A 12,398-nucleotide genomic window follows, 5' to 3' on the forward strand; every position below is an offset into this window, starting at 1 on the left:
CCCAGTACCTTATGACACACACCACATGTCTCCATCTTCCTGCACTGTCCTGCCGACACTAAGACACGGCCCCTAGACACGCCTCCCTAAACAAGCTGTGCGGGCCGGTCTGAATCAGTCAGAGGGCCGGATATGGCCCCGGGGGCCGTGCTTTGCCCAGGTCTGGTCTATGGGGTCTGTGGGTCTGTGTGCTTTCACTGGCACACTGCTTGCAGTTGCGTTCTGTATTCCGTTCGGGGAGTCCTCATGCAGACTCCCCAGGATGAAACACCAATGCAGATGTGAATAAGGCCTTAGCCACATCCAGTGCATCATGCATCACCACCATCACACACCATGATAATCAGGGCAATTATTAGGAACAGGCAGTCCTAGGAACGCTCATTCATGACAACTGTCCTGTCTACCTGCTCTGCTGATCAGCAGGGTGCATCTTCTATGTAGTATAAAACTTGCAGATTATTGGAAGGTCATTGTTCTTTGTAAACAGGGATGTGTTGCCGATAAATCACTGCCCTCATTCACAGACCAGTGTTACCAGTGCAATGCAATGAGCTCTGATGGGTTTAGAATTGATCCACACTTGTTTTAGCATGAATCTGCATAGCCCAATATCTTATTATCTTGTATCTTTTCTAGATATGGCAGAAGAACGCGATGCACTATTGGACATGGCTTATCCTGAAATACAAGCTTTCTGCCAGAAACACGGATTAACATTTGAGGTAACTTGTTCAACAACATAAATATGCAGTTATAGTACAAAAATTATACAATAAATCTTTGTTCATGTGAGACCTGTCTGTAGTAGTGTGTGATATCACATTAAGACAATGTTACTACTTATTTTCACTACATTCATTTCTAGAGACTAAAATTAATACAACACTCAAAGGTTAAAAATGCTCACTATTAGAGATGAGCGAACAGTGTTCTATCGAACACATGTTCGATCGGATATCAGGGTGTTCGCCATGTTCGAATCGAATCGAACACCGCGTGGTAAAGTGCGCCAAAATTCGATTCCCCTCCCACCTTCCCTGGCGCCTTTTTTGCACCAATAACAGCGCAGGGGAGGTGGGACAGGAACTACGACACTGGGGGCATTGAAAAAAATTGGAAAAAGTCATTGGCTGCCGAAATCAGGTGACCTCCATTTTAGACGAATAGTGGATTTCAAATCCGGGTCATATGAGAATGTGAACTTTGTGACTAAGAGACAGGGATAGCTGTACAGGCAGGGATAGCTAGGGATAACCTTTATTTAGGGGGGAATGTTATTAAAAATAACTTTTTGGGGCTCTATCGGGTGTGTAATTGTGATTTTTGTGAGATAAACTTTTTCCCATAGGGATGCATTGGCCAGCGCTGATTGGCCGAATTCCGTACTCTGGCCAATCAGTGCTGGCCAATGCATTCTATTAGCTTGATGAAGCAGAGTGTGCACAAGGGTTCAAGCGCACCCTCGGCTCTGATGTAGCAGAGCTGAGGCTGCACAAGGGTTCAAGCGCACCCTCGGCTCTGATGTAGGAGAGCCGAGGGTGCACTTGAACCCTTGTGCACCCTCGGCTCTGCTACATCAGAGCCGAGGGTGCGCTTGAACCCTTGTGCACACTCTGCTTCATCAAGCTAATAGAATGCATTGGCCAGCGCTGATTGGCCAATGCATTCTATTAGCCCGATGAAGTAGAGCTGAATGCTTAGCACACACATTCAGCTCTACTTCATCGGGCTAATAGAATGCATTGGCCAGCGCTGATTGGCCAGAGTACGGAATTCGGCCAATCAGCGCTGGCTCTGCTGGAGGAGGCGGAGTCTAAGATCGCTCCACACCAGTCTCCATTCAGGTCCGACCTTAGACTCCGCCTCCTCCAGCAGAGCCAGCGCTGATTGGCCGAATTCCGTACTCTGGCCAATCAGCACTGGCTAATGCATTGTATTGGCGTGATGAAGCAGTGCTGAATGTGTGTGCTTAACACACACATTCAGCTCTACTTCATCGGGCTAATAGAATGCATTGGCCAATCAGCGCTGGCCAATGCATTCTATTAGCGTGAACTGAGTTTGCACAGGGGTTCTAGTGCACCCTCGGCTCTGCTACATCAGATTGCTACATCTGATGTAGCAGTGCCGAGTGTGCATCAGATGTGTAGTTGAGCAAAACTGACTCAGCACTGCTAAGTCTCTGCATTCGCATAGGAATGCATTGGCCAGCCTTCGGCCAATCAGCGCTGGCTCTGCCGGAGGAGGCGGAGTCTAAGGTCGGACCTGAATGGAGACTGGTGTGGAGCGATCTTAGACTCCGCCTCCTCCAGCAGAGCCAGCGCTGATTGGTCGAGTTCCGTACTCTGGCCAATCAGCACTGGCCAATGCATTTCTATGGGGAAAAGTTAGCTTGCGAAAATCGCAAACTGACAGGGATTTCCATGAAATAAAGTGACTTTTATGCCCCCAGACATGCTTCCCCTGCTGTCCCAGTGTCATTCCAGGGTGTTGGTATCATTTCCTGGGGTGTCATAGTGGACTTGGTGACCCTCCAGACACGAATTTGGGTTTCCCCCTTAACGAGTTTATGTTCCCCATAGACTATAATGGGGTTCGAAACCCATTCGAACACTCGAACAGTGAGCGGCTGTTCGAATCGAATTTCGAACCTCGAACATTTTAGTGTTCGCTCATCTCTAATCATAAGCAGGTAACTGCAATACTGAAATCCAAGGTATGGCTACAAAAGAAGACATTTATACAGATAGATAAGAATTGGCAGAAAGAGTTTTAGCAGGTGCTAATCCTTAAAGGGGTTGGCCACTTTCAGACCAATATTGACAAACAACTGTACAATAAAAAGATATACAATTTTCCAATATACTCTCTGTATCAATTCCTTCCTGTTTTCTAGATCTCTGCTTGCTGTCATTCATTCTGTTACTTCTAGAGGATAAAACTCTGTCCATGGTCATGTGATTTACAGTCCATGGTCATGTGATTTACAGTCCATGGTCATGTGATGAGCACACAGGTGCCGCTCGTTATAGTCACAGCCCAGTAATCAGACATCTGCCTGGTAATCAGCTGTGCACCTGTGTCCTCATCACATGACCATGGACTGTAAATCACATGACCAGGGTCAGAGTTTTATCCACTAGAAGTAACAGAATGAGTGACAGTAAGGAGAGATCTAGAAAACCGTGAGGAATTGATACAGAGAGTATATTGGAAAATTGTATATCTTTTTATTGTACATTTGTTTGTCAATATTGGTCTGAAAGTGGTCAACACAGTGGCCTGTGTTGCCCTCACCACACTACCTTTTAGTGTTCGCTCATCTCTACTCACTATGCCTCTTGATAAATTCCTTAATGGGTATTGTTTGAAAAATGGGGTCTCATGCCCAGCTGTGTGTCCAAACAGCAGTTTATACCCACATATCGCATTTAGTATGTTATCCTGGGTAAAACAGTGCCATACATGTGGGAATAAAATGCTGTTTGGGCACACAGCAGGGCATCGATGTAAAGGAACACTATATGGCTTAGATTTAGAATGTTGGTTTTTGGACGCCACGTCACATTTGCAGAAAGCTTGCACCTCCAAAATAGTGTCACTTGTTGAATTCCAATTTACTGGTATCTCTGGGCTCTGGCAGAACAACATGGTGTCTAGAAACCAGTCCCTCTAATGGCCGGTTTCACCAACGCATGTTAAATCTCCAGTTAGCTAACCAAAGTTAAAACTAACTAACTTCTGTTAGCATCTATCCGTTTCACCAAAGTCTTGTACAGGTACCTAACAGCCAGTTAGTTAACTGAATGTCGTTTTTGTAACAAGCGTTGTAATTGGCAGATGCAGTGGCACATGACCTCTTAGTTAGTAGTGACCTCAGGTTGCTATGACAGCTGGGCCTCGCTCTGCATAATATAGGACACGCAGTCAGCAGGCCGACAACTAACCCTAGCTGCTAAAGAAGCGCATTATTTAAATAAGAAACCAACATAATTTGCAGGCTGCTGCAAATTATGTGTGTGTATATATGTATATAGGTTTTTTATGAATGTGCAGATATATATTTTGCAGAAAAAATAAAGACATTGGTTTTCGAAATTTACATTTTAGGTTTGTTTGTTTTTTTTAATAATTTCTGGTTTCATACAATAACAGGAATATTTGTACAAGATATTGAAGCAATCAGATGCCATTATCCAGTGTGTTTGGATGATGCAAAAGATCAAAACCTCCATATTTTAGCATTTCATCAGTGGGATGACCAGTGAAATGTCAAAATATGGATATGTTGTTTTTTGCATATAACTGCAATTCAATTGTGTTTGCTGTGAAGATTAATGGGAGAAGTGGCCTAAAATGATGGTTTGCCTGCGTGTGTTCAATCGGCAGCCATGTTTTCAACAGTTAACTGGAGAAATTTCTCCAGTTACCGGTAACAGCCGATTAGCGCCACTAATCGGAAGTTAGAAACTAACTGCCGATGGTGAAACAGCTCGCTTAGTTAACTTCTGATTTAACAACCAGTTAGAGTTAACATGCGTTGGTGAAACCGGCCATAAATCTATTAGACTAGAGAGAAAATATTTTTAGCTTACCAATCTCTTCAAATCTATACGTGTTGACTCACATGTCGTGATGCCAAGAAAAGCTTTCTGGACTCCATGGAGCATATAATATCGCAATTCAAAGAAATAAAAAGATTTCCAACAACTGACAAAGCCATCCGAAAAAGATAAATTTCTTAAAAATTAACTTTTAATCTCCATCAATTGAAAAGTAACAGTTACAAATTAGCTAGTTTGTTAGCATAAAGAGGTGTATCCCGTGGTATGAAAACTAGTTGGTTTTTTTTTTTAATGGATTTGCATACACTATATCTATTCAAACCACTTTTATAAAATCCTTTTAGATTTAACCATATGGTGGTAACTGATTTATGAGATGTCAACATGCCAAGGGATAGAATGTTACTGATAGTACATCCTCTTTTCGCTTCACACTTCACATCTGTGGATATGATTTTGTTAGTCACTGGATCTTGTTGCAGCATCACCTTCCCTTTTGAGCCTTGCTGTGTGCCCAAACAGCAGTTTACACTCACATATACAACTTTTTTGTACATGGTATAACTGACTTAAAAGCTCTAGGAATGTGTGTGCCTCCGTTGACATATTTGGTACTGAAATGGCATATTTCTTTAAAAATTTCAATTTTTGCTTTGTAATTTTTGGGAAGCACTCACGGGCTTAAAATGATAATAATACCCCATAAGAAAAATTCCATGATAGGTATAAACTGAGGAGCAGAAGGGTAACAATGTTTTGACCTTTTGACTTTCAGGCTCCATATCTCACCATCCACTACAGCTTTGAACCTGAGACTACCAGCATTTTATAGACAATCATCTTGGCTATCTCATACATAAACATTATTTAGCATATGATTAGTTATGCAGATTCTTGTCATGTAACTTTACTGTTACTGTTTTGTTCCTGGTGGTGGAAAAATCTTTTTCTTCTTGTATATTACAAATTACAACCTGTTCTCACATTCCCTAACAGCTAAGTGTATTATACTAGGTTGTTTCCCAAGCGAAAAAGCCAAGAGGTGAATGTCCAGGCAAAAGATAAAAGGAAAATGTTTGTTTTGGTACCGTGTTAGCCAGTGGTTATAAAATATAAAAAACAAAAGATCAGGCAAAAGATCAGAGTCAACAAGGTCTGGTACTTCTGGCTTGACACACATGGCAGTGGAGGTGGCTCATATTCTTTGTAATAGTGAGATCAAAGACGTCTTGCAATGCGCGTTACACAACACTGGTATGGTGCCCCCAAAAAAGGTGAAGAAGTGATAAGAAGCATCAGTTCGCATTTGCAAGTGACTAGTAAAATACTGGAAACACATGATTTGGACGAATGAGACGAAAGTCAATAAACTGGGCTTTTATGGGTGCAAATGGTTCTGGACGAAACAAGGGAAAACAAGGCTAATGGATCGAGAAATTCAAGGAACTGTCAAGTTTGCTGGTGGAAGACTGATGATATGGGGTTGTTTCCCAGCCAAAAGCATTGGATACTTCACCAGGATCAATGGTGGTCTCAATGCTGAGCTATAAGTGAGTGTCCTACAAGACAAGTTACTTCATACACTCCATGAGTATGAAAAGGACAACATAGTGTTTCAGCAGGACAATGACCCGAAAGAATATGTCGAGATTAATGAAGGAATGGTTCAATGACAACGAAGTAGAAGTGCTGCATTGGCCCCACAGTCTCCAGATTTCATCCCAATCAAACACTTGTGGATGGAGTTGAAGAAAAAGCTGTATTCATACCAAAGTGAGTCTCAACTAGTATGCACCAATATTGGGAATGCATAGAAGAGATCTAGCATCAGATTTTAATTGAGACATGCTTGAATCTGAATGAGAGCATGACCAGAAGGATTCAGGCAGTGTTGAAAGTCAAAAGGTGGATTTGCTGAATTTTCTTAGTCAGCCATCATGCGCCATCTTGGTCCCCCACGGCCCGTATAGGGTCTATGCTTTGGTTGGACCACGCTCCTGTCTTTGTGTCCTTCTTGATCCCCAGGCTTGCCTCTCGTCCTTTCACTTGGCACCTTAACGATTTCCTCCTTAAGGATGCCTCCTGCCGGTCTGACATCCTGGCCACAATCCAGGAGTTCGAGCTTACCCATGCCCATGATCCCACTCCCCTTCCTACGCGTTGGGAGGCCTTCAAGTGTGTCCTCCAGGGGATTTTTATTAAACATGGCTCTCGACTTAAGAAGGAACACTCGGCCCAGATCTCTGATCGCCTGGTGAAGATACATTCCCTTGAGCTTGCGCACAAACGTACCCCAATGACTTCTTTATCCACTGAGCTTCTCAATGCACGGGAGGAGCTACGTACTTACCTAGACGAATTGTATGTGGTGAACCGCGATAGACAATGGAAACACTACTAAGAATTCGCCGATAAGTGCAGTCGCTCGCTCTCTAAAAAATTACATCCCCGGTTGGCGAAGACATATATTCCTCTCTTGCGCGATCACTCAGGACGCACCCTTCACAATCCCACTGACATCGTGGAGTCATTTTGCCTTTATTATCAATCCCTATACAACCTCGCGGACACTGACCACTCAGTGGACCCTGATGCGATCCTTCTTAAAATTCATGACTACGTACGAGAAACGGCCCTCCCCACAATCTCGAGTTCAGACAGAGTGGCGTTAGACTCCCCCTTTACCGAGGAGGAGCTGTCCTTGGCGATTCAGATGGCCCCATCTGGTAAATCCCCTGGCCCGAACGGTTTTACTCCCCGCTTTTATAAGATGTGTAAGGACCAGATTTCCCCCCTCCTACTCCGAGTCTTCAGTAGTCTGGGTGATGATAATGATACTCCCTTATGCGCCAATCCCTTTCTGCCCTAGTTACGGTTATCCCTAAGACGGGCAGAGACCCTACTTGTTGCTCGAACTTTCGCCCGATCTCCCTCCTCAATGTCGACATCAAACTTTATGCTAAGATGTTGGCCAATCGCCTCTCCCCTCTCATGCCCCACCTCATTCACGCTGATCAGGTGGGATTCATACCCGGCGGGAAGTGCGCGATAACAACAGTGCTTTTGGCCCTTGGCGTGAGTAGAGCCTTTAAAATACAGTGCTTTTTGCCCTTGGCGTGAGTAGAGCCTTTAAACAGAAGTGTTTTTGGCCCTTGGCGTGAGTAGAGCCTTTAAACAGCAGTGTTTTTGGCCTTTGGCGTGAGTAGAGCCTTTAAAATTCAGTGTTTTTGGCCCTTGGAGTGAGTAGAGCCTTTAAAAAGCAGTGTTTTTAGCCCTTGTAGTGAGTAGAGACTCTAACCAGCAGAGTTTGGGGGAATCAGGATGGATTGATCCTAGTAGGATCAGAATTGTGCAGTGCTGATGGTGGAGGAGTATGAGGAGGAGGAGGAATTGTAGAGGGTGAGCACACACATGCAACTTCATATCATGGTGCTTGACACCGGTGGACATGAAAATGATGGGTCTATCCAGTGGCTGTTCATTTTTATGAGCGTCAGCCGGTCAGCACTGTCAGCTGACAGCCGGCTGCGCTTATCCGTAATTATGCCACCGGCAGCGCTGAAGACCCATTCCGAAAGCACACTGGTGGCAGGGCAGGAAAGGACTTCTAATGCATACAGCGCAAGTTCCAGCCACAAATCCAACTTGGATACCCAATAAGTATAGGCCGCAGAGGGATTGGAGAGGACAGGGCTGGTGTCGGCCAGGTACTCCCACAAGATGCACCTATACTTATCCTTCCTGGTGACACTAGGCCCCTCAGTGGCGGTACTTTGGCGAGTGGGTGCCATTAACGTGTCCCAGACCTTAGAGAGTGTGCCCCTGCCAGGTGTGGACTGGATGACAGTTTGTCGCCTGTTGGAGGAACTCTCCTGTGTGCCACCAACTACAGTTGATGGAAACATCTCCATCATATTCTGCACCAGTTGCTTGTGGCAATGACTCATGCGACTGGCCCTCCCCTCTACCGGAATAAAATGACAAACATTATTTTTATACTGGGGGTCAAGGATTGCAAAAATCCAGTAGTCGTTGCTCTCCAGGATTTTGGCAATGCGTTTGGGACGCAATGAACTTCCCCGCTAGCCTCCTGTGTGACAATGAGATCTGCCACTTCGTCCTTCTCCTCCTCCTCCCTCAATATACGCTGTGAAGCGGACAGGAGTGTGCCATAACTATCCTGCTGGGATGTTTCTGCTCCTATGCCCGAGTCCTCAGCGTCCAATGCTTTATCCCTGATGGCGATGAGGGATTTTTGCATCACACACAGGAGCGGGATTGTGACACTCACGATTGCGTCGTTACAACTGACCCTCATGGTTGACTCCTCAAAGACACGCAAGATCTCACATAAGTCTGCCATCCATGGCTACTCATGGTGCAGAAACTACGGGAGCTGACTCTGAGGAACCCTTGGGTTTTGGAGATGGTACTTCATCAAGGGTCTCTGCTGCTCACACACTCTACTCAACATGTGGTACGTCGAGTTTCAGCGTATGGGGACGTCGCACATCAGCCGGTGGTCTGGCAGATGGAGGTGTTGCTGGAGGCTTCAGGGGCTAGCAGCGGCTACTGTGGACTTGCGAAAGTGGGCGCACAAGCGCCGCACTTTCACCAGTAGCTCGGCTACAATGGGGTATGTTTTCAAAAACCGTTGCACCACTAAATTGAATACATGGGCCAGGCATGGAACGTGTTGGAGATTGGCAAGCTCCAGAGCCGCTACCAGGTTGCGGCCGTTATATAATAATAATAATAAATTTTATTTATATAGCGCCAACATATTCCGCAGCGCTGTACAATTTGTAGGGTTCAGATACAGACAGATACAAAACAAAGAACGTCATTTCACACAATGGGACTGAGGGCCCTGCTCACAAGAGCTTACAATCTATGAGGTAGAGAGGATGACACAAGAGGTAGGAGGGGCGGCATTGCTTATACAGTGTTCAGACAATTTTATAATAGAGGTTGCAGCCATTACACAAACAAAGCTTTATGGGCCGTCACTAGTAGTGTCCTTTAACATGTGGATAGAGCATGGACAAATATGTTAGGCTGAAAAGGCATCAAGAAGGGTTTGCATTAGGAATTGTGATAGGCCTGTCTGAAAAAATGCGTCTTTAGTTTGCGTTTGAAACTGTAGAAATTGGGAGTTAATCTGATTGTCCGGGGTAGAGCATTCCAGAGAAGTGGTGCAGCTCGGGAGAAGTCTTGTATACGAGCGTGGGAGGTTCTGATAATAGAGGATGTAAGTGTTAGGTCATTGAGTGAGTGGAGAGCACGGGTTGGGCGGTAGACAGAGATGAGGGAGGAAATGTAGGGAGGTGCGGCATTATGGAGAGCCTTGTGGATGAGGGTGATAGAATAAAATATAAAGTTATCACACACGACCATGCCTGGGCCCAGGTGCAGCGGTGAAAACCATGTTGCCGTCTCATCAAGGCGGACATCTCTCACCTCTGAGGCAGTGTGCTGTCTGTCCCCCAAAGTTTATGAGCTTCAGCACGGCCTGCTGACGTCTCCCCACGCCAGTGCTGCAGCGTTTCCAGCTGGTAGCTGGGGTCAATGTGATGGCAAAGGAGGTGCAGGAGGAGGAGGGTGGCGGTTCAGAGCCCCTGCCAGGAATGTTGGGCGGGGAAATGAGGTAGACCACCCCAGATTGTGACCCGCTCCCAGCCTCAACTACATTCACCCAGTGTGCCGTCAGTGAAATGTAGCGTTCCTGTCCACATGCACTTGTCCACGCATCGGTGGTCAAGTGGACCTTTGTGCAAATTGCAGAACTTAGGGCCCGCCGGATGTTGCGTGACACGTGCTGGTGCAAGGCGAGGACAGCACATGGGGAGAAGTAGTGACGGCTAGGGATGGCATAGCACAGTGCCGCACTTGCCATCAGGTCACGGAAGGCCTGAGTTTCAACAAGCCGGAACGGCAACATCTCCTGGGCCAGCAGTTTGGAGATGTGCGCGTTTAAGGCTTGTGCATGGGGGTAGGTAGCGCTGTAATTTTGCCTTCGCTCAAAAGTCTGGGAGATGGTGGGTTGTTTTGAGGAGGCGCATGATGGTACAGGAGAAGGAGGTATGGCAGTAGAAGGAGCTAAGGCAGGATAAGGAGCTGAGGCAGGAGAAGTGGAGGATGAGGGAGACGTCCCCAAAGTGGTGGAGGGAGATGCGGAGGTTTCCTGGCTGCCGGTCTGGACTGCAGCGCCAGCACTGGCCACAGTGGGAGAGGCAGTGGCGGCAACGCTGGAAGACGATTGTCCTGCGTTTGCTCTCTGCCACTGAGCCCAGTGCTTGCCTTCCAAATGACGGCGCATGGCAGTGGTTGTAAGGTTGCTCTTTTCAGAGCCCCTACTCAGTTTCGAGTTGCAGAGTGTGCAAACGGCACTATATTTGTCCGCAGCACATACATTAAAAAAATTCCACACCCCGGAAGACCGTGGCCTCGATGGGGGCATTTTTCTAGGCTGGCTACAAGAAGGAACATTTTGGGCCCTGCTGGCTGTGGCCTGGCTTCGGTGAAGCAGCTGTCCTCTGCCTCTGGACATGCCTCTGCCTCTAGCCACCCTCTTTGGTGCTGCACTACCCTCCACATCTCCAATGCTCTCCCCGCTTGACATCCGCCCTGTCCAGGTCAGGTCAGTGGCCTCATCGTCCACCACCTCCTCTTCCAAATCCTCCGACAGCTCCCCCTCCTCCTCTTGCGCACCGACGACAGCAACAGGCTGCCCTGATGGCAACTGTGTCTCGTCATCGTCGTCACTGAGGGACGATTGCTGGTCAACAACAACAACAGGAGATAAGGGATGCTCCAGTGTTTGTGCATCAGGCAACTGATCTGTTACCTCTGGTGATTCAGGACGTGGTGGGACAGAGAGAGGGACAGTGAATGGAGCCTAAAATAGCTCCTGGGAGGTGGGATTAGGTTGCTGGGGAGATTGGGCATGTTGTGAGGAAGGAGGACCAGACTGTTGGGTAGGAGGAGCAGTTGAGGTAGAGGCTGACTGGCTGGTGGAGAATGTGCTGGAAGCATTGTCCGCCAGCCATTGTAACATCTCTTCCTGGTGCTCGGGCCTACTTAGGTTTGTACCCTGTAGCCTACTTAATGTGGCCATCAAGCCGGGGACTGTGGGGAAGCGCAATGCTTGCTGCTGTAGAGCTGTAATCGCAGTAGACGCTGTTGGTTGAGCGCAACCTTGCTCAACATCTGCATTTCCACGCCCCCGTCCTCGTCCCCTTGTGCTAGCCTTGCACATTTTGGATGTATAGTAATTCCCTTTTTGATGGTCTATACGCCACAAAGAAAAGCTGTTTTCCAGCTATATATGAACTTGTAACTGCTGTGCATTGCTGCTATTTTTCAGGACACCCCAAAATTCAAGGTTTTTTTCAGCTATATGAACTTGTAAATGCAGTGGATTGCTGCTATTTTTTATGACACCCCAAAATTAAAGGGTTTTTCAGATATATGAACTTGTAACTGCGGTGGATTGCTACTATTTTTCAGGACACCCCAAAATTCAAGGTTTTTTTCAGCTATATGAACTTGTAACTGCTGTGGATTGCTGCTATTTTTCAGGACACCCAAAAATTCAAGGTTTTTTTCAGCTATATGAACTAGTCACTGCTGTGGATTCCGGCTATTCTGTGTGCGGACAGCCAAAAATGAAAGCTGTTTCTCCACTATATATGAAGTTGTAACTGTTCTGTATCCCTGTTTTCCATGGTCTGGGGAAAGCTGGACTTATGTCCCTATCTAGCCCTCAGCAGATATGTTTCTCTCCCTATCTCTGGCCGCAAAAATGGTGAATAGGGTGGCGGTCATTCT

At 46.4% G+C, this 12,398-nt stretch overlaps 1 protein-coding gene across 1 annotated transcript in view; it reads left to right on the forward strand.

Moving 5' to 3' along the window:
- Positions 1-12,398, forward strand: part of NWD1 (NACHT and WD repeat domain containing 1) — a 125,935-nt gene that overhangs the window by 5,430 nt on the left and 108,107 nt on the right. The window contains exon 2 of the mRNA XM_075280473.1: positions 640-725. Within this exon, the coding sequence (XP_075136574.1) occupies positions 640-725 (86 nt within the window). The remainder of the gene's footprint in view (positions 1-639; positions 726-12,398) is intronic.

The sequence above is a fragment of the Leptodactylus fuscus genome, chromosome 1 (genome assembly GCF_031893055.1).
Source record: "Leptodactylus fuscus isolate aLepFus1 chromosome 1, aLepFus1.hap2, whole genome shotgun sequence".
NCBI classification, from domain to species: domain Eukaryota; kingdom Metazoa; phylum Chordata; class Amphibia; order Anura; family Leptodactylidae; genus Leptodactylus; species Leptodactylus fuscus.